Raw genomic sequence first — 23,758 nt, 5'->3', positions numbered from 1 at the left:
CAGTGTACAGAGTAGTGACACCACTTGGAGAGGTACACTGCCGGTGTTAATAGAATTTCCACTACCTCGTAATGTGTTAGCGCAAGGTGTGTCAACCTGAGATCGGGCCAGAGTCCCTGCAGAGACTTCCTTCTTCTGACACTGTAAATTCAACTTACAAAGGTTTTGCTAATTAGCTGATGAGTTGACTCAGGCGTGTTAAATGAGGTAGAATGCTAAACTCAGTGCTGTTGCCCTCTAGGACCTGTGCTCACGATTCTCTACTCACCTTTGTGGCAGAAGGTCCCAGAGTACGGCGAGGAGCCACAGTCGCACGCAAAGCCGTTATACTTCTCCACGCAGCGGCCCTGGTTCTGGCACAGTCCACCGTAACTACTGCAGTGCCCCGGGCAGCCCGGCTGCACCCCGGGGGTGATCTTCGCCCTCTCCTCCAGATCCAGAGTCTTCCCGTTCAGCTTTAGTGAGCGGATGCACCCCTGGAAGCCCTTCTGCCTCGAGGCGGTTCCTCCTGAAAAGCGCGCAGAAAACACATGTACCTTTATTCTTTCTTCCCCACCCCCACCGTCTTTAGTGCCCTCCTTTTTTCCCTACCGGCAACATGACGGGTGCTGCCACGGAGCAACTCCGCCGCCACCCTCTGTTCTCCGAGAGCACGCGGCTGTCAACTCTATTGCAAGGATGGCAAAAGCCATTTCATATGACAAGATGATGAAAACAATGTTGTGGGTGGAAAAACGAAGCAGAAGGCAAAGCCGGCTTTTGTCAAACCGCCCGTCTCCTGTCTTTCCTCGGCGTGCCAAGCGCTCCTCAGAAAGTTCAGGCCTGGCAGACGAGGATTGTTCTCAGAAAACGGGCGAGCCTTTTCGAAACAAACGATCAGCAAGCTTTTTTCTTTTGTAGCACGGTGCCGAAGCTTCTGTCATTCTCCTAGCAGCCCATTCAGCACCTCAGTGTCCTTTGTGTGGTAATTGCTGCAGGGAAAACATTGACTCACGAATGCTGCACTTGCAGCACTACAGATGTTGAGTAATTCAAGGTACAAGGCACTAGGTAAGAAAGATGCAACTTAGGTGAGTCTGTACCATCTTCGTAGCCTTTCCATGCTAAAGGCTCAATGGATAAATTCTAGCAGGAAAACAGTGTGCCAGTTGACGTGAATGGAAGCTCTCGCTCACCCAGGTCTTTCCAATCAATTACAAACAAGATGGTGAAGAGAGTCTGAAATCTATCATTTTCTAAACTTCAGATCTGATTGCCGGAAGGATCTGTGAGAGCTGCTGAGAGAAGCGTCCTGCTTATTCTGGGTTAATCAAGTCCAGTGGTGGTCAATCACAACTCCTGGCAAAAGGGCTGACTTCCTTCGCCAGCACAATCTATATTCATTATGTTTGTCTTTAGTAGATGGATCGGCTCTTTGTCTGTTTTCTCACTAAAGCTGATTTGAACTGGAGGAGAGCGGTACACACATCCTTAATATTTGCCTTTAGATTACGTGTCATCTTCCAGGCTTGTTTTCTTGGGCTTTGATTTTGCTTATGTACTACCCTTGAGGGAGTGATCTGTCCGGGAGTTAGAAGCAGTTGGAGAGACTGCTCAAGATTTTCTACAATTGTCTAAATGAGGTGTCAAGGGAAAGTGATGGTGTTATCAGTAATTGTCAAAGGAATCACTGTTGCTGAAATTCAGTTTGGTATTACCATATTATGATGGTACATATGTAACATTGAGAACACCCCTTGGTAGGACTATCCCCAAAAATATTGAACAGACTGACTTTTCATGGCATTTGTGCCCCATATATGCAAACGTAACCATCCTCTGAACGCACAGTTGCCAACTTTCACCCAGTCCCACCATAAAGAGCAAGAAAAAATTGCCTTTGTTTTATCTTTTATCTTGTTTATATGTTTCTGGCAGCAGTGTGTCTAAATAGTGACTTATTTTCTAGAAAGTAATGACTTATTTTCTTGACATTTTGACTTTGAGTATCTCTATGTTTTTGACAGAATTCCAATATATGACATATGATACTGACGTTTCATTCTTTTGTCTAAAAAATTGAGATAATAAATCAATGTTTAGAGAAAATAATCATTTTGACAATAGTAAGTCAAAATGTTGGGAGAATAATCATTATTTTGCTAAATAAGTCAATATTTCAAGAATCTAAGTCGGTATTTTAAAACGGTGAGTTAATGTTTTGAGAAAATAAGTCATTTTAAGAGACTAAGTCACTCCTCTGACAGGAATGGGCTTCCATACTAACTTTTATTGTACTTGTAACATAATATTAATAAAACAAGGACAAAATACACAATTAAATGGATGGAAAATCTCACACTAATTATAATAATTCAGAAACAGCTTTGGCCAAAACCACAATATGAATCTGACGATATGAATCACACAATAAGGCATTAGTATCAAATACACTGCCAAGTCACCACTGCCAGTTTGACTGTGTATTAATACTGTGCATGAGTGTTTACAAAATAAGTTTGAGAGCAGTCACTCCTACCTACAAACAGCTGGCTGTTGAGCTGCAGGTGAATGTGACCATCAGCAGGGGCCTTCTGGACCACTCCAGGAAAGTGGTCTACGTGGAGCGAGGCTTCTTTCACATTACGCTCGGCCATCACGCGGTGCCAGCGCTCGTCATTCAGAGGCTCTGGCGTCTCCACACGCACTTCAAAGGGCCCGTTTCCCACATCAAATGAAAAGACCACTTCAGTTGGTGCTGGAACACAAGAAAAAGCGTTTGTTTGCAGGAACAAGGCCTATTGATACCCTTGTGTCCCCTTGTATGTGTTATAAATTAGGGCCATCCCTGATTACAGATTTTCCTGGTTTACCAAAAAAGCTGATTTTAAATAAAAAAAATCCAGTAATCACCTTTTATGGAGAATGATTAGCCACTTGTTCTAATCTTCCTTTGCAGAAACATCTACAGCTTTAACTATGATTCATTAGTAAAAAATAAACCAGTGCAGTGCTCTCTGATAAACCCCTGGTAAACATGAGCAAAATGTGCTGTAAAAACATTCTTTAATGCTCCTCCTTTTGATCTTTCATTTAAAATGTGAACAAAATCTAACATTTATTTGAAGTCAGTGATTGAAAGAAAAACCCTAAACCTTATCATGAAAGAAATATTTTTCTCAAATGTACAAATTTGTACAAAGAATTCTATCAAGTATATTCCCATTCACATTTTATGTTTTTAAGTTCACATGAGCGATCAGGAACACTTAAATGGTCACACAGGACGTCCTGGGTCACTGCGAGACGCAATTCCCTCAGTCATCCATCACTATGAGAAAAGCCAGAGAAAACAACAATGATGTGCAACAAAAGGTTGTTAAGCTGCACAAATCAGGAAATGGCTACAAGAAACCAGCTAAACAGTTGCAAAAAAAGGAATTTAACACAACTGGAGATGTTAAGAATCTGCCGGGAAGAGGATGCATCTCCCATGACCTCACGCACAGTAAGGAGGATGGTTCAAGTGGCCAGAGAATCTCTGAAGAGCACAGCTGAGGAGCAGCAGACTTTAGTCTTGGGGTCACATTTCAAACCACAATCAGATTCCACCTACATAAGCAAAAGTTGTTTGGGGGGGTTACTAGAAGAAAGTCTCTGCTGTCAAGGACCAACAAACTCAAGCTTCTACAGTTTGCCAGACTTGGAATGTCTGGAATGTTCAGTGGGACAGTCTTCTATGGTCAGATGATGCCAAAATAGAGCTTTTTGGCAACAAACACCAGAAATGGGTTTGGCATAGAAACAAAGACAGCCATGCAGAAAAGTACCTCATCCTTACTGTGAAGTATGGGGGTGGATCTGTATGGTGGTGGGGGGACTGCTTTACTTCCAAAGACCCTCGACAACTTGTTCAGATAAATAGTATCATGACTCCATCACATACCAGCAGATATTAAACCAAAACCTGACTGCCTCAGCCAGGAAACTAATCCAACATGGCCGGATCTTCCAGCAGGACAGTGATTCAAAGCACACCTTAAAATCAACATAAATGGTTCACTGACCACAGAATCAAGGTTTTTCAATGGCCATCCCTTTCCCCTGACCTAAGCCTCATAGAAAACCTGTAGGATCAGCTGAGAGTCCACAAACATGGACCTCTGTCCATGGAATCTGAAGGATTTGGAGAGGTTCTAAATGGAGGAATGGTCTCAGATCTCTTGTCATGTGTTCTCCAGTCTCAGTAAGCATTACAGGAGAAGACTCAGAGCTGTTATCTCTGGGAGGCTGCACAAAGTATTAAATAAAAGGGGGGCCAACAATTATGGCTCACATAGCTTTGAGGAAAATATGTATTTCATGCAGGGATTTCAAGATTTAGTTCTTGAAATAAAGCTTAGATTTTTGTTAATATTTTGAATGAAAGATCAAAAGGGGTGTCCATTTGTCAAAAAAAGGACATTTTTATATCTGCAAGAATCTGTTCCATGTATTGATATTTGTTTCATAGCTTTTGTAATGGTAGAAATTAATTTTTAAGCAGGAACATGAATTTTACCACCCAGGAAATGTCAGGTGGCGCTACCACCCATTAATAAATATTATAAGTTATATAATAAGTTATATATATAAGTTATTAAACCATTACAGTAAATGATGAACCTTTACTGTATAAACTAGTCTTTGTACTTGGACATCTATATAAACCTTTGTCCTTTTACTCAAGTTTATACATACAAATTTTTTTTATTAAAAAAACAATATTATAGTAACCCGGGTTTCATGGTTTTCTTGGAGTCACATCACCAAACTTGGCAAACTGACTCAAAAATGTCAAAGTTTTCAGTATTTGTGAAAAGGCTACTGATCTTGGCATTGCACCATGAATTTCACTTGGGATCTTCATTTTGATGCAATACTCTGCCCATTCTTTCTTAAAATAATGTCAGAATAAAAGTCCTTTGTTGTCAGCTGTGCTGCATGACATTTAATCAGTAATCAGTATTTACAGACAAGTTGAAAACTTTTAAAGCTGCCGTATTTTGCAACATGGTGGTTTTTAAACATAAAATGTTAAACTATTTCATTTATAATTTTAGACGATTAATTTTAACAATTTACGTATTCTGCATATATGGCTGGACGGATGTGCCACCTGACATTTTTAGAGATTTAAATGAAGATTTAGATGCAAAGCACTTAACGGACCTGGCTTGTAACTCACTCACTCACACTGAAGCAGGCTGAAGATTCTCCAGAAGGGGGAGCTATAAGCACTGAGGTATTAGCACTTTGCATTAGTGACACTGTATGTTCTTATATTTTCATGCACTGCAAATGTATTTACATAAAGAAGGTACTGTAGCATAATATTATATACATGTATTCATGTATTTATTATAATCAATAGACTGTTTGAACATTATTTTAAATATACATAAATCATGTTAACAGAATTCCACGGCTTTTCTGCACTGAATGAAAACATCTGTAGGGGAGGGTTTATTTTAAATTTTCAGCAGTGTGGGCAGGTTGCAGTAATGAGACATGATTATCAAAGGAATGAGAAATCCAGTTCAGAGAGAACCGACTCATTTTTATTTTATTATTTTATTTCCTGAGTGGAGGGAAATCGCGTAACGCTAGGGAGGGTAAATTTAGTGGCGGGTTCATGAGCAGAGAGCGGTTTGTCTTTAATCTCGGCAAGTGTTTTTTAATCTGCCTCTAGATGACAACACCCTGATGCTGGAAGTTTACAGTAGGAGATGAAAGAAGCCTGACGCTTTTCTTTCTAGCCAGCAGACGTTTCCTCAAACAGAATTAAATCCAACTGGGCGCTTACAGCGGAATACCTTTGGCATCATTGCGAAAATAATAAGTCACTTCAGGTCCTGAGATAAACTTCAACACTTATGTCAACAACTCCAGTGACATATCAAGTCCAAAATGCTCTGGGACTGACTTGGTCATTGCTCTATTCTTTGCACACATCAACCTGTGGGAGCTTGTAGAGAAATATCAAAAAGTTATGATGAATGATCAGACTTGCAGTAGGAAATCACAAATCTGTTCTGTCCTCATTGTAAAAAAAAAAATGGTATTTAATAAGGAACTTAGTTCCAGGAATTAATTCATAATATACACTAATGGGTCACTTTATTAAAAAGTCCTCCTTTGCTGGTGTACAGTTTGAGATTGTAGCCCATCTGTTGATGCACAATTGTCTTAGCAATCCTCTAACCATTCATAACTGGTCATTTTCTGACCACAGAGCTGCTGATTTTTTTTGAGTGGTGGACCACTTTGAACCTCACCCTCAAGTGACCCTGACATGTAAAAACCCCAGCAACTGCTGTGTTATGGTCCGCAACCCACATACATGGTAAACAATGGTCTTGTAATCAGAAACTGAGCAATGAATATAAGAGACTGCAAACTGTGAATGTCGACAGCAAAACAGTAAGTGGAAGTACAAGTTAGTTGTTTCTAAGAAAGTGGCCAATGAGTGGACATACAAGGGGTGTGTATATATATATAGCGTCAATTCTTTTCAGGAGACTTGCTTTCAGTTTTTCAGAGAAATCTGCAGGAATATTTTTCCTCACCTCCAGAATTCAGTCTTAGAAGTCGGTTGCATTTTCTGCTTCTCCATGTAATCCCAGACACATTCAGTGATGCTAAGGCCTGGACTCTGGGGTGGTCATTCCATTGTTTTGAGAGCAGCGTCTTTGTTTGATTTGTTCCTTTTTGATTTTGTTTCCTTTTATCAGGACTTTGTCAGATCTGAAGCAAGATTGCAGCTTAATGTCCTCAAAGACGAAAGCTTTGGTGTTTATCTGATGGGGACAGTTTTGGTGGTCTATGATGTCTTTTATCTTACAATTTTTTGAACTTCCACTTATTTTCCTTTATCTTTTTGCTTCCTTATGCAAGCGATGATCTTAAAATTGAATAACATTTTCTAATAAAATGGCAAGTGAGTCATGAGTCCACAGTAGATGCTCATATTCAATAATTCATAATACCCCTCAACACATTTCTCAAACATCTATTCTGCTCATTCTGTGCACACATTGAAAAACCGTCCCCAGTTCAAGCTCAGCCTTCCAGCCCATCTGAAAGAAGCGCTCGGATTTTAATGCGCTTTAACGAAGAGAAGGGCCACCTTCTGTCATCCGGCAGCTCTCTGATGGCAAGAACAGCTCGGCGAAAATGCTGATTGTGTGTTATGACCTCTTTATTATTCATAGCACATAGCGTTCCTAACTGGAGCTGGCACTCCGGACCTGATATGGCACTGCAGTGTCTCTAGCAGAACAAGAAATACGCTGATCCTCAAAGGTTTAGAGACACAAATCGTCAAAATATGGACTAACTATGCATGTTTTCTTTGTCAGTTTGCAATAACGTAACACATTATATGGAAAGCTGTTTAGATTTTGCCATTTTCCTTTGCAAAATGAGCAGAATTGAAGGAACAAAAGCACCTTAGTGATGACAACAAAGCCCATGCATTCTGTCCCCTTGTTGTGATGTCAGCACTTATCAGCACTCAAACCTTCAGGTGTTTAAACCTTTGGGCCAAAAGAGTTTTAAAACACAACAGTCAGATCATTAGTATCTGCTCTTCATACCAAGGAAGCTTCTTTAATGAAGTTGAGTATACATAAATTATGTGCCCGCTTGTCTGTGCCACAGTGTATTCATGTAAGTGACCTCTGCCGGATTTGTGTGGTGCAAATCTGTCTCGTCATGCGGCAAAAAACATTGATGTACACTGATGTTAGAGATGCATCGATACCGATCCTGGTATCAGGTATTGGCCCAATACCGTGCTCATTTTCTCGTACTCGTAAAAAGATCATCAATACCCACATGTAATATCTGACACCATGTGATGTAAGACTAATGTACACTACAGCTCTAATGAACGACTCAGACTGGCAGTGAATGAGGATCTGCTCACACAGCAAAGTGTTTCTGGTGAACGCCAAGTTGGTCAAACATTTCGCCTTGGCATATTCCTGCCAGGCTTACACCGTGAGATTCCATCCCATTTTTAAACACACAAACACAATCATAACCACTTCCCCAGTATGGGTGGAGACAAGTAGGGTAGCAAAAAAGTCACATTGGTGGTCCTGAAGAACTGTGAGGTATAAATGTTGATACACTGATTTAGTGCACAGTGTGGCACAAGTTAGCAAAGCTGCTGTAGTACAGTTTCTCAGCGTGTTTGCTCCATGCTATGTGTGCAGTTTTACTGATAGTTGCCTGTAGGGGCTTCATTTTACATAACGTCAATCAGTACAATGTGAGTATAATAATTGGAGTCTTTGTCTGTACATGATGTTCTTTTTAAACATACAGTGTGAGTAACCAGAGAATAATATCTCTAAAGTAGCAGAATAATATGCCTGACTTTAGCAGACATTCAACTACAGCTCAACCAACCAATCAGAAGACTCCAAAAAGATGTGAGTTCAGATGCAGATCAAAACTATGAAATGTACTTTATTTAAAGCTGTACAGAAATGCTTTTCTAACTAGGAACAAAACCTGCTCTTCTCCTCTGCAATGCCATTAAATTCAAGGTAACTAATATTAGCATAGCTAGCTAATGTGCATCATTTAAAATCAGTTAGATTGTAATGATTTATTTGTTAAGCTACATTGCACTCATTTACCTTAACAACTATTAAATTCTAAGTAGGTTACTTAGTATGATATTGGAATCGGTATTAGTAAGTACTCAAAAACGTAAAAATAAAAAAAATGATGTATTCTTAATTGGTGTATTATAATTGTGTATTATTATCACTGCTTCCCCCCCTGATAAGCTGATATAGGCTATCAAAATATCCTCACTATTCTTTTAATTGCTGGCAACAGGACATAGAGGCACACTCCGAAGGGAGTGTTATAAGAAAAAAAGAAAAAAACGTCAAATCTGAGTATTTTCTCTGTTAAGAAACTACATTAACCATTGTGTTGTCTTAGTTTAATGTCGTTTCAACGTATTATGGTGCTTTTCTTCATAACAAGCATAAAAAATCCCTAGTAATTTTCTGATGTCTTGGTAGCTAGCTAGCTAAATTTCCAGTTCCACCTTAAATGGTGCAGCAGTTACATTCTGGCACCTCAGGCATCAGAACTACTGCATATTTAAGGTGGAACGGGAAAATTCGAACAAGAAGCTGGCAAATACCTGACTTCAGCTTCATATCAATGAAGAATTAGGGGTGGGCGATAATAAATAATTGCCCCCCTCTTTGAAGATCATATGATGCCCTAAATGTAACTAAAGCCCAGCAGTGAGGAGCTGAACTTTACCCTCCTCTGCTATCACAGACTGGCAGGGTCGCCTACAGAGCAGCGCTAGTAGCTGTTAATGAAATAATGCTCTTCTTGTTTATTTGAGGGTCCCATTTCGTAGAGGAGGATTTCAACCACTCACCCCTTGTAACTCAGTTCTAAGGGTCAAGGTGACATTCAAAAAACAAGGGGTTGGGGTAAAAATAAGAAATGAGATTGGGCCTTAGACTATCAAACTATCCTTCCTGTAGTTTTAATATGAAGCTAAAGTTGACTTCTCATTCGCCAGCTTCTTGCTCGTTCTTTTCCCGTACCACCTTAAATGATGCAGCAATAACAGCAGAAGCCTCAAACGTTAAAACATAACTGCTCCATTTAAGGTGGAAGCAGAAGCTGCTCCATTTAAGGTGGAACCATATTTCAGTGTAGCTTCTGATTTATAGTAATTACTGAATAATCTGATGAACGACTGAATGAAGCATATAGTTTAAGGGAAACTTTGCAGTTATGTTTTCCCTTTCAAATAAAAAACTACGTTACTCTGAAAACGTCGAGGCAAGTGTCAAAATTTTTGACAGGCAGTGGACATGCTGCTTTTTAATGATATCTGTTTTAAATGATGTCTGTCTTTGTGACATCTTTACTGTGTATAGCCGAACATTTACAGAACGGCGGAGTGCTAAAGGTGATTTTATCGTGCAGCACGACCGCGTGTGCTACATTATCGGCTTTCACCTTTTGAAAGCAGACCTTTTTCAGGGTTAGCGTCTTACATGGCCCCTCTCCCCAGACTGCTGCCTCAGTCAGAACATAATGAGAGGTTAATTGAGCTCTCTCGGCTAAAGGATTCGTCATTATAGGAGAACAAGCGTCCAGGCCCCGTTAAAGTCCCCCCTGCTCCGTGCTCATCCATCACGTGAACCTGTTATGTGCGAGGAATTTAATAGTTCTTTTCTATGCACTCTAATGCTACAGAAATCCCAGCAGTCGTGGATTTTCATCGGGGGGTCATGCAGAGCGTGGCGGAGAAGGTGCCAAGAGACTTAGATAGAACAACAAAAGAGTTGTAGATGATTATTTACACTCAAGTGGGTCTCATAACAAAACAGAAGAGACCCTCCTGCCCACAATACGTATCAGCAGCCGGCTATACCGCAATTTCCCTCGAGAGGTGGTGGTCTGTATATTCAGGTGGTGGCTTCTTGAGACTATTTCTCCTTTCCGTACACGAGCCACATGCATTTTGTAAATAGGGCAGCCAAATAAGAAAAACAAACATATGGAAGAGAGCAGACAGACATCGGGCGCACAAACACAGCGCAGTTTTCTTGCCAGTGTCCTACTTTTGCTCAATACAACTTCATACAAAGTGCAGTTTGGTTTTTCTCACAGGAGCTCAGCTTCATGTGATGCAACTAAAAGAGCCCACTCTCCTCCTTTTTCTGTACAGTTGTACTGGTTGAAAATCACATACTCTTAAAAATAAAGATTCCTAAATGGTTCTTGGCTTGGACGCTTGATTCTATGAAAAACCTTTAATTTAACCTTTTAATTAAAAACATTTAGATCGGCATGTTCTTCATTCCTGCACATCTCATTTACAAACCTGTTATCAGTGTTGTTTTTACTGACCGCTAGTCAACAACAGTAGTTGCTTTACTTTACACTGCTGGCACTACTTCTTTGCTTCTTGTACAAAAGCAATACAAGGTCACATTTTATCACCAATAATATCATGGCTGTGATGACCTACTGTGACCAAATCACAGTCTTGATGTTATTCCCAATACCTCACTTGCTCTTGTGTTCTGTTGCTTAAAAATTCACTCACAGCTCAGTTCGATCCGAATGAAATCTTTGATTCCCAGGTTTTCCAGGAAGACGCCGGAGGACGAGCTGGTCTTGAACAGAAAGGAGATGTCAGCGCTCAGCTCACCGTGGAATGTGGGGAAGTGGAGGTAGGAGGTTTCTTTATTGAAGTAGGCCGCATTCCAGAAGTCATCTGAAGGGAGAAGGCATTTATTCAGTGACTGTACAAATTAGTAGGGGGTCCAAACCTTCAGTCATCATTTGCACTAGGACACTGGTCATGACCTACACTGACCAGCCACTTAAACTGAAACTCCTCCTGGCCAGTAAGTGGAAGTACAAGGCAGGTGTTTCTAATAAAGTGACAACTGATGGGAAAGACAAAGTAAGTGTTTCTAATAAAAAATGTCCAGTGAGTGGAAGGATAAAGTAGGTGTTTCTAATAAAGTGGCCAGTAAGTGGAAGTACAAGGCAGGTGTTTCTAATAAAGTGACGAGTGAATGGAGGGACAAGGTAGGTGTTTCTAACAAAGTGGCCAAAGAGTGGAAGGACAAAGTAGGTGTTTCTAATAAAGTGACCAGTGAGTAGAAGTACCAGGCAGGTGTTTCTAATAAAGTGGCCAGTGAGTAGAAGTACCAGGCAGGTTCTAATAAAGTGGCCAGTGAGTGGAAGAACAACATAGGTGTTTCTAATAAAATGGCCAGTGAGTAGAAGTACAAGATGGGTGTTTCTAATAAAGTGGCCAGTGAGTGGAAGGACAACATAGGTGTTTCTAATAAAATGGCCAGTGAGTAGAAGTACAAGGTAGGCTTTTCCAATAAAGTGGCCAGTGAGTGGACGTACAAGGTAGGCTTTTACAATAAAGTGGCCAGTGAGTGGACGTACAAGGTAGATGTTTCCAAAAAAGTGGCCAGTTAGTGGAAGTACAAGGCAGGTGTTTCTAATAAAGAGGACAGTGAGTGTATATTTAAAGCCATCAGAGTTCATAGTGGATGCACATCTTTAATAATTCAATAACGCAGGATGTTCACATAGATCTTCAGAGTCAATAGTACATGCTCGTCAGTGAGCAGAAGTACAAGATAGATGTTTCTAATAAAATGGATGGGGAGAGTAGAACTCTGTACAGTTTTTGTTGCTCTGAACAGCATGACTGATGACATGAGTCTCTGGGTAAGGCCATGTCTGACAGACTTAGTACTTACTGTCACCATAGCACTGTAGGGGACCCACTCTATATGCCGCTTCTGAGCCTGGCCTGTTGATGTCACCCACAGCTAAAAGTCTGATGGGCAAATGCTCCTTATGAGAGATGACGCCTGAGTCATTGGCCCTGTCCGATATAAAAGCAGAACACAAACAATTAATGCAAGTGACAGCATCATAACAAAGCTGAGAAATACTGACATGCCAGAGCAAAAATACAGCGTGTTTTAAAAGGCAACGTGACATTTTAATAATTTGGTCAGTGCCCTGAAGTGATATCATCTTAACTGCTTTGTAAGCTTCTAACAAAGTAGAAAACCAGTTCTGATAGAGTATTTAAAACCCCAAATAGGAACATCCCAAACAGCACTTCATCCACCTCAGTGCAGAGTTAAAGGAATGGCTTATCAAGAAATCTAAGTGACATAATTTTCACTAGTCAATCGGCCAACACGTGTTTGGTGTCCAAAATTTCTTTCTTTGATTTTGTTTAATGGAGCTATGGGGCTAATATATTAGACGTATAGTTTTGAGTGAGACTTCCATTACTTGTAGCTACATTAGCCCTGTAACTCCAATAGAAAACTAAAGAACAAACATGCTTTGGCTGATCAGCTGTGTGTGGGGTAAGAGGGGGGGAACTGTGTGCATTAAATGAAAGGAAAATCCTTCCTTTAAGTAACACAGAACAATGTAGGCCTGGGCGGTAAATCAAAATTGAACTTTCTTGATATTGATAACACGTTTTAGGTATTTTTGATAAAACAGTTATACCATTCTGTTCATCAGTCTTTGGCGGGAAAGGCTGGTGGCCATAGGTGCATCTTTAACGTGCTAGACGGGGAGGGAGAAGAAGTCTAGCCATTCACTCTTAACAGCGGAAACCAGCGACTGGGGCTGTTCGATTACAGAAGTTCTAGAGTCGACTCTGAATCTGCTTGCAAGTGATGGGAATCAATTATAAGTCGATTCCACACAATTTTCTCAATTCCAAAAATCCATATTATATAGTTGTGTGTATATATATCTATATAGTGTGTGTGTGTGTGTGTACACACACACATATAGTCGTATTAGCATTCAAAACATTCTTTGTTGATTTAGTGAAATTAATGTATTCTCTGCAAAGAACACAGTTCAGCACATTTTAATGCACAATTACTGTTTATTTGCTTATTATTTGTAACATATTGAGGGAAAATATAACAAAACATAAAATGTGGCTAAAGCAGTGAAATGTGACTGCAGGTTTAGTACCAGCTGTCAAGGTCTCCATCGCAGTTGCAGAAATGCTCTGGGTCCACGCAGTCCTCCTGCAGGCCGCAGGCACACTGCTGGCTGCCCGGCCTGGCCCCTCCCCAGTAAGTGTGGGCTTCCCCTGACCGGCCCACCCACCAGGTGAACGGAGCTCCCTCTGCAAGATCCATAATGCATCAAAGCTAGTTACTTTAATAAGACTCCTAAGAGCCCTGCTGGCATGCAGGAGCCCCCAGCTGCTCTTTCAGTTAACCCCTAGATGTCCGGAATTATTACAGGCGTTTTGATATAGATTGCTGCACATTAAATAATTCATATGTAATTACATTACTACATGGGTAATTAATCACTTGTATATTTGATTTACGTGCATATATTCTTTAAATTATCCATTGGTTTACTTACATATGATGAAAAAGAAGCCAAACTGATGTAAGGTATCTAGATGTAAATGTACTTTTGCTAAGTTTATCTTTTAGCTTGTTGTCCAGTCCTCTCCACAATAATGGCCTATTCTCACTAAGTACATTGTTTTTGGACAACAAACATGGATATGATTTTTAATGTAGTGGGTGATTTCACTTCACATTTTTTTTATCAAAACACTCTGCAAACACTTGAAGACAGAAGAGAAAGAAGAATGGATTTTCCTTGAGTAGCAGTATCAATTAACACTTTTTTAAGCACTTCAGCTAAACACTGCACACTCTGGGTTCACCCCATTCTACAATGGAGACAACAACATGGAGAGTTCCACTGCCTCATTCAAGAGCTGAAGCTGAATAACGAGCGACTGGTGGTATTTTTATATGTAAGCGGGAGAATTCAAAGCTCAAAGATCATCCTTTTTTTTTCAACATAAACTACATAAAAACATACGAGCATTCATTAGCAAATGAAGCTAATAGTTTGTGGTTCTTCAGCATGACAGCTATAAAAAACGGTTGCATACCGTTGCTGTAACGTATGCATGTTTTATAGTCAGTGTGTTGCCTGTTGTGTTTTTAAGTTTTTGTGCTCTGCTACAAGCAAGGTGAGCTGTTCAGCCACCATCTTAATGCACATTTGTTTGGGCTGCAACTCCAAACAAAGCAGAAAATTATGTATAATAATATCTGTGTTCATTTTTTCAAAACTTGTTCATTTTTTCTGTCCATAAAAATCTGATTCTGTGAGTAGGCCTACATGATAATTTGAAGACTATTGTTATAAGACATTCTGCTTCCTGGCAGTAACATTAGCTATTTGCCTTCCTTTTGCATTCGCCCCACTTTTAAGTTGCATCATCATTTTCCAGTCTCTACTCCTAAAAATCTGACTTTAGAGACTACTGTGGCTCTGTTTCAGGAGAGTAGGCATGTTTATAATAGATGGTAGCAATGTTTACATTTATCATGTTGGCCAGAATGTTTCTTTAAATATTTGCAAAACAGCACATCACTGTAAACACCAACCCTCGGATCACTGTGTCGTGAGCCATTTGTGGACATGACTGACAATTAGAAATGGGCAAATGCATATACAAGCTATAAAACGACTTGTTTGGACAAACAGCCTTGGCTTGAAGCCTTCAAGCTGAGCAGATGTTTTCCTTTTCTAAAAACACTTGGAGAGAGATTGGCATTGATTTGTCTGCCCCATCACTCGTCTGCTCACATCCATCCATCTAAACCTGCCCGTCTAGGTTTTACGCGACCTGCTCGCTCCTTCTCTTTTCTCTTCATTTGGCATTTGGGAACATTATTTATTTATGTCTGACACTGTTTTTTTTTCTCAGCTCATCAGCATCCTCAGTAATGAGACAAGTAATGGACGTCGTGCTCGGGTGTCTCCTGTTTATTCAGGGGGCCACGAGAACTGTTATCAAGTGGCTCCGACCTTTAATAGGCCGCATACGTAACCGCCCATGACTAAAACCCACACAAAACAAACAAACGATAAACAGCACTTTAGCAGTACAGTGAAATGAATAATCCACCCTAAAGGTGACTTTTCCCCAGCTTAACGCACTGTGACATGAAGTAATAATAATAATAATAAAAGAAACGAGTCAGGAGAGACCGAAAAGGGAGAAAGCCAAAAAATCTGCCAAATTAATTTGTGAAAAGAAGAAGCATAACAATCAGTTTCCGCTGTCTGTTCTAAGCTCCATGAGAGCAGTGGATTCATGTGTAGATGGTGCGGGTTTTTTAATAAGCCTGACCTTTTATAGGGAGAAGAAGCGGGATCGATACTCTCAATAAAAAGGGCTTACCTGGTGTGTTTAAGAGGCGTGACTTTTTGCAGTGGTAGGAGAGTTCCTGCTCGCAGTGCTCAGCCTGGCTAATTACAGCCCCGAGCTGCTTGGTGTCGGCGGAATAGTTAAAGTAGGCTAAATGCTGATTCGTCCCCAAGGATGCTCTTAATTTGGTGAGCTCTGTGTTATTGTGTTGGATCACCATCCACGCTTTATCTGTGGGGAGAGTTTTGCGGGAGAGACAGAGGGGAATCATTACACATAATTATGCAAATGATAACGAGGCTGGAACGACACAGGGGAGAAAGAAGATGAGACGTTTCCGATAAAAGCGCTGCCCGGGATGCTCCGGGGGCCGGGACACAGCAAAGCGACCTTTATTTTTGACGAACCACGGACAACGACATCATTTCCTGAATTGCACCACTCCACCGTCTGCTATGTAGAGGATAGAGGCATTGTTAGCATGCTGTTGTCTGTTCTGAACTCACCTCTTGAGTTTTTCTCAAGCTTTTTTTCTTTTGTTTGGCAAATTTTACCCTCAGTGATGCCGATCAGCTAAAAACATGTTTGCTTCTTTATTTTTGTACTGGATCTATGGCTACGTTTACACAGCAGGTAAAAGTGGCCCAAATCCGATCTTTTTCCTCAAATGTGACACAGATGTGTGTCTGTTTGGCAGTGTGAACAGAAAACAAAAAACGCTGAATCTGACATTTTCAATTCCAATTTGAGACGCTTTCATATGTGGTACTGAAATCTGATACGTATCCGATCTGCGGCAATGTGACTCAGTCTGAACAGCCAGATCGGAATTCATGCGACTTTTACGTAAATCCAACTGGACATTCGTCATAATTTCGCGCTGAGACTCCTTTTTTCGGCAAACTTTTTTACACGCCCTTTTTTCGAAAGCTGAAAGCTCCGGGAGCGACTGGCGTTCACTGGCCATCATGATTGTTTACCCTTGGATGAGCCGCCACGTGAAGCATTGTTCTTTTGCGCATGCGGGTCGGTTTAGGAGCTGATCTGTTCAGACTGATGTCGCATAGAGGTCACATTTAAAAGATAATGTGAACAGCCAAACAAAAAAATCGGATTTGGTGAGAAAATCAGATTTGTTTATGTGGTTTCTGTCCATTATCTGCAATGATTGGCCATTTCATTAAGTTCACCTCCTTGTTTCTATGCTCATTGTCCATTTAATCAGCTCCACTTACTATATAGGTGCACTTTGTAGTTCTACAGTTACAGACTGTAGTCCATCTGTTTCTCTGATACTTTGTTAGCCCCCTTTTACCCTGTTCTTCAGTGGTCAGGACCCCCATGGACCCCCACAGAGCAGGTATTATTTGGGTGGTGGATCATTCTCAGCATTGCAGTAACACTGACGTGGTGGTGGTGTGTTAGTGTGTGTTGCGCTGGTCTGAGTGGATCAGACACAGCAGTGCTGCTGGAGTTTTTAAACACTGTGTCCACTCACTGTCCTCTGTATTACACATTTACCCTGTTGGTCCACCTTTTAGATGTAAAGTAAGACACCAATAGCTCATCTGCTGCTGCACAGTTTGTGTGTGGTCATCCTCTAGTCCTTCATCAGTGGTCACAGGACGCTGCCCACAGGACACTGTTGGTTGGATATTTTTGGTGGACTATTCTCAGTCCAGCAGTGACACCGAGGTGTTTAAAAACTCCAGCATCACTGCTGTGTCTGATCCACTCATACCAGCACAACACAATAATGCCTGGCCACTTCATTAAGTTCACCTCCTAGTTTCTACATTCTTTGTCCATTTTATCAGCTCCACTTGTCATATAGGTGCACTTTGTAGTTCTACACTTGCAGACTGTAGTCCATCTGTCACCGCGTTCTTGCTATGCATGCTGTATTTGTGAATTTTCCCTGTGTTCACAGATACACTTTTGTCCATAACAACTACATTAGCCTCTAGCTAAAACTGAGAAAGCAAACCAGGCATGTCTTAGATGATCGACTGCCTGTAGGGTTTTTGTATTTGTATTTTTACCCAACTTTTCCACCAATTTAGTCATTGCCAATTCCTGTCAGTCTCCATGAATGCATATACAGCTACCAATCTACAAGAGTGAAGGATACCATGTGCTTCCCCTGAGACACATGAAGCACCACCGCCAGTATACTGCCAGCAGGGGCTAATGATGGGGAAGGGGGAGGACCACCCTTCCCACTCAGTGTGTTCAGTTATGCTCGTTTGGACTCCCGGCCATGGATTCATCAGCAGGGATCAAACTCGGTATGGGAAATTTCGATTTTTCGCCACACTGACACTTTAAGTACTGCTGATGACACAGCTGAAAGGTAAGCTGATGCAGGTTAAAATAATAATGAATTTTCAGTGACTGGAACCGCCTCCCTTATGGTGCGTCATACAACATTTACCTGACATGTTGCAGTAGATTAGCTGGGGCTTGATGGGTCCGCTTCCATCCACGTCTACGTGGTAGTACCCCGAAGTGTTCCCTCTGTGCTTGTACGCTTCACATGACGGCTCGTAGATGGCTGGTAAAGATGGAAAAACAAGTTACCTCTGAGAGCACTTGACAAATGAACAACGCAGAGACGGACGCAAAAGCGCTCTTGCCGCAAAACGTAACAGTTGCCGCTCTGTATGAAAATGTATGTGGGAGCAGAGATAATGAAGTGTGGCAGTCCTCATTAGGCACTCTAGGTGTAGGCTGCTTTTTATAGAGCCAACGGCTCGGTACGTGTCAGACTTAACACCATATGAATTCGGGATGGGGGGTATAGGCATCTTTGCTAACACAGCATTAATTTTTCATGCCTGCTATGTGTGAAAACACGAGCTTGGCAGCCACAGGGTCAGCCCCAACCAGTCTTCAAACACAACTTCTACATTCACACTGTATACTACATTAACCCGTTTGCATGCATAGCAGCGCGTACACTGAGTTTGTTCATCGTAAGGCTTCACTTTGCTCTGGTGAACTTAGATCTGGACTCTACATGACTTGGCTCAGTGTTGCCCTTCATGACCTTAACAGAATTCTCTTGTTTCATACAGATCTGAACTGTTCTACAGTATTGAATTATTGAAGGCATACATCTGCTATGGACTCTGATGGCTTTAAATATAGTCTCGCTACCCACTTTATTAGAAACCCCTGCCTTGTACTTCCACTCACTGGCCACTTCATTAGAAACACCTGTCTTGCATGTCCACTCACTGGCCAGTTTATTAGAAACACCTGCATTGCATGTCCACTTACTGGTCACTTTATGAGCTGCACCTACCTTAAAAGTTCACTATACAGCTGGTAGTATATTTCAAATAAAAAAGACATTTCAAAGCAAAACAATGTCTTTTTGGATCAAAATGCTATGTTTGTTTATGTTAGTACAGTGTTATATGCACCGGCTGCTAAATGGAGATCCTAAACAGAACCCCTACCCTCAGACTGACTGGTCTATATGTCAGATGGTTGCCTGTGTCACTGCACAGAGGGGGCATCTACCAGTGCTGAGTGTCAGAAAGGCATATACCAGATGCTTTTTAAGTATACTTAAGACAGCGTGTTGTGCGGCACCTCGATTTTGTTTGTTGTCATTGGAAATATACTGTCAGCAGGGGTGATTTAATGCCCAGGGGCCCGATTGGCCTTTTTTAAAATTGTATACATTTTGTATGTGATTTATTTATTCCCCCTCCAACGCCTGGGCCTACCACTGTCTTACCAGGTCAAACTGGAAAAGAAATGATTCTAATAAATTTTAAAAAATTATGAATTTGTAAAGATTTGTGAAATTTGATTTGAGTGCTGCTATCCTTATGGCCAATCAAATCATACACTTTCCGCCAAACTCCATCTTCTTTTCTCAGCCCTCCAAACACTGCACAGGAATTGTTGCTACCCCTTAAGCCTCCAACTTTTCTGTGTGCCAGTGTTTGAATATGAAGATCAAGTTGTTGTTAAAAGATGTACATTTAACAGTGAGATTCCATCCTGTAGAGTTTGTTGTTTTCTACCCACCCAAAGCCAAAACGTTATCAGTTTTCAGTGCTCTTTTACTACAGAGGCAGAAACAGGCTTTGTGAAAATGTCAAAGCAAATGTCTAATGTTACCTCAATGCATCTAAGCTGAGAAATGAACAGACCATGAACATTTTTCATGCGTGCTGTGACAGCATGTGTTTGGCTTTGATTACTAGGATTTGGTTTTCAAGTTTGCTGTGTTTAACTTGGCTAGTTGTCTGGGCAGTTGTGTCTGTGGTGAGCGGACATGTGCTTCGTAGTGAAGGATGCTGCAGTGTTGGGTTTTCAAATATCAGTTTGGATGAATTTGGTGGATTTATCACATTTAGTATCAGCTAACAGACTCTTCCTCAAACTAGCTGTATTTGAGCTAAAAGGTATGAGTGGAGCTGAAACTGGCTTATTATTTGAATTTTCTGTTCCACCTTAAATGGTGCAGCAGTTACAGGTGCCAGAATAAAGCTACCACTGCTAACATTTCCTTTCTTTAAGATACGATCTTATGTATCCACTGAGATCCAGCACACGACTGTCTTCTAAATATAGGTTCTGTTGTGTGAGTCTTTAGTACTGTGAGTGAAATAAAGCAGCTTTAATTATAACCATCTGCACTGAGTTCTTGGCAGAGAATTCTAGATGGAATAGAATGGAGAATGTTAATTATGATTAAGGTGTGTGTGCAAAATCCCAAAAAAACCCCTCATATGAATAAAGTAATTGAATGCTATATGAAATCTGTGTAATTCTGTATGCATGACTCGAAACCATATCAACAGACAGATTTTGATTATTATCGCTAATAGAGCTCCATGACAATCTGGTCGCGAGCCCAGAATTGCAATTAAAGTCGAGAATGATACATTTACAGGATAATGTGCCAAGACTGTGTACTCACACTGTTCTTGAACATATTCTACACTTTGGCAGTGTTGCTGTATATAAAAACACTGTCAGCGTGAGTAGGCGGGTCAAAACTAATTAGGAGAATGCGTTATGTTTCATTACTCCTGACCACTAGAGGGCGACGGCAAGGCTTTAGTATTGGATGATCTTGACGCCCTTACAGGTTAAGCCCTTATAGCAGATGTGAGGGGATGGAGAAGTGTTACTGCAGGAAAGCCAGATAAGCCACTCCCCTGGAAAAAAATGCCTCAATTACACACAATGAATGTGCTAACAAAGTAAGAAAGGAAGTAACACAGGATGTTGTATGAAGTAGTGATGGTAGAATGCAAATCAGGAATGAAAGGGGAAATGTCAAAGATCTTAATTTGCAGCTTAAAATGAGTTTGGGGCCACAACACGAGCCAATGTGCCCTCTCAAAAAAAGACATTTTGTTCTTATCCAGCTGAGAACATTGACTTGACCATCCAGCATCCCAAGGAAAGCCTCTCCAGGCACCAGTGCCTGTACAAAATAAGGTGGGCATGGGAATTGGGTGGGGGCTCTTTAAATTACACAAGATGACTTTTGGGGGCTCGCAGTATGGTTGTCGAAAAAAGTAGCCTGCATAGCTTACATTAATTATATGCAGTACTGTGTTAAAGTCTAAGGCTGGCTTTAAATGGTGAAACTTTCATGCAACTAGTTGCACGTTGTGAGTTACCAGCAATATAATTTCCTTGCAATTTGACAGTTACATGAAGCAATTAAAAAATAAAGCTGCACATTTCATTTAGTCCACTAGTTAGTTAAATTAGCAGCTCATATTTTTGATGCACCGTATCGTTCTAGTTATGAAGTTACACAGAGACGTTCTTTATATATTTGCAGTAGGCCTGTCACAATTATTACATGATCACCTGATCGCAATTATTTACTCTGACAGCAACTATTTTTCAAAGTCATTAGATTCACAGTTGTATTGCACAATGTAGACTGGATGCATTTTCATTAGTTCGCTTGAGCCATATATATACTATATACACTGCACAGAGTATAGCATCAACTCAATTCAACTTCTGGGATATTGATCTGGTCAGTTAAGTAGCGGGGGGGTTGCTGATCAGTTTCAGCTGCTTTGGTGTTAATGAAATTAACAACAGGTGCACTAGAGGAACAACAATGAGACGACCCCCAAAACAGGAATGGTTTAATAGGTGGAGGCCATTAACATTTTGTCCCTCCTCATCTTTTCTGACTGATTTTTCACTAGTTTTGCAGTTGGCTTGGGTCAGCGTCACTACTAGTACCATGGTGCGGCACCTGGACCCTACAGAGGTTGCACAGGTAGTCCAACTCCTGTAGCATGGCACATCAATACGTGTCATTGCCAGAAGGTTTGCTGTGTCTCCCAGCACAGTCTTAAGAGTATGGAGGAGATTCCAGGAGACTCTAGCAGTTACTCTAGGAGAGCTGGACAAGGCCGTAGAAGGTCCTTAACCCCTCAGCAGGACCAGTATCTGCTCCTTTGTGCAAGGAGGAACAGGTTGAGCACTGCCAGAGCCCTACAAAATGAACTCCAGCAGGCCACTGGTGTGAATGTGTCTGACCAAACAATCAGAAACAGGCTTCATGAGGGTGGCCTGAGGGCCTGACGTCCTGTAGTGGGCCCTGTGCTCAGTGCCCAGCACCGTAGAGCTCGTCTGGCATTTGCCATAGAACACTGGAATTGGCAGATCCGCCACTGGTGCCCTGTGCTTTTCACAGATGAGAGCAGGTTTCACCTGAGCACATGTGACAGACGTGACAGGGTCTGGAGATGCCGTAGAGAACGTTATGCCGCCTGCAACATCATTCAGCATGACCGGTTTGATGGTGGGTCAGTGATGGTCTGGGAAGGAACATGCCTGGAAGGACGCACAGACCTCTACAGGCTAGACAACGGCACCCTGACTCCCATTAGGTATCGGGATGAAATCCTTGGACCCATTGTCAGACCCTACGCTGGTGCAGTGGGTCCTGGGTTCTTCCTGGTGCATGACAATGCCTGGCCTCATGTGGTGAGAGTATGCAGGCAGTTCTTGGAGGATGAAGGAATTGATACCACTGACTGGCCCCCCAGCTCGCCTGACCTAAATCCAGTAGAACACCTCTGGGACATTGTTTTTTTGGTCCATCCGACGTCGCCAGGTTGCACTTCAGACTGTCCAGGAGCTCAGTGATGCCCTGGTCCAGATCTGGGAGGAGATCCCCCAGGACACCATCCGTCGTCTCATTAGGAGCATGCCCTGATGTTGTCAGGCATGCATACAAGCACGTGGAGGCCATACAAACTACTGCGTACCATTTTGAGTTGCTGTAATGTAATTTCGGCTAAATGGACTAGCCTTCTGCATCATTTTTACATTTTATTTTTTGCTCATGCATTCACAGTGTCTGTGTATTTTTTCTTGTTAGCTGCAAATATAAAGAGATAGGAAACAAAATAGCTAACAATCCAATGTAGCTGCTTAGACTTGTACTTTGAGTAGCCTAAAATGAACAAAACAGCCAACTAAACCATTAAAGACAATTATTAATAAACAACAATTAATCGTCAGCTAAAATGTCTGACAAAAAGCCTGATTTGCAGAATTTGTATCATCCTTGTATACTTTTTCCAGCTGTTATTGCTGTTAATTTAATATTTAAGTAGCTGTTACAGTTCTAACCTACTCGATGTCTCACTCACTGTACTAGAGGCACAACAAGTTGATCACAAGATTCTAATACACCGCCTTGAATATTGGGTAGGCCTCTCAGGTACAGTTCTAGAATGGTTGAAATCATATTTAATGCATAGACAATTCTTGGTTTCACTGGGAAATCAAAGAGATTTAACGCTGTTTGTGGAGTCCCACAGGTTTCAGTTTTGGGGCCCTTGCTCTTCTATTTGTACCTGTTACCTCTAGGTGATGTCATTATGTAATATAAATTTTCATAACTATGCTGATGAAATGCAATTATACATGGCCATTACTTCTGATGACCAAGATTCT

The 23,758-nt window shown here is 41.2% G+C and overlaps 1 protein-coding gene across 1 annotated transcript in view; it reads right to left on the bottom strand.

The window, feature by feature from the left end:
- Positions 1–23,758, bottom strand: part of cntnap3 (contactin associated protein family member 3) — a 188,696-nt gene that overhangs the window by 29,394 nt on the left and 135,544 nt on the right. The window contains exons 12-18 of the mRNA XM_036595152.1: positions 18,225–18,344; positions 15,824–16,021; positions 13,570–13,726; positions 12,312–12,439; positions 11,129–11,299; positions 2,519–2,737; positions 269–508 (exon numbers count right to left, since the gene is read on the bottom strand). Coding sequence (XP_036451045.1) covers positions 269–508; positions 2,519–2,737; positions 11,129–11,299; positions 12,312–12,439; positions 13,570–13,726; positions 15,824–16,021; positions 18,225–18,344 — 1,233 coding nt within the window. The remainder of the gene's footprint in view (positions 1–268; positions 509–2,518; positions 2,738–11,128; positions 11,300–12,311; positions 12,440–13,569; positions 13,727–15,823; positions 16,022–18,224; positions 18,345–23,758) is intronic.

Source organism: Colossoma macropomum, unplaced genomic scaffold, assembly GCF_904425465.1.
Source record: "Colossoma macropomum unplaced genomic scaffold, Colossoma_macropomum, whole genome shotgun sequence".
Taxonomy (NCBI): Eukaryota; Metazoa; Chordata; class Actinopteri; order Characiformes; family Serrasalmidae; genus Colossoma; species Colossoma macropomum.
This window is presented reverse-complemented; position numbering and strand designations above follow the sequence as displayed.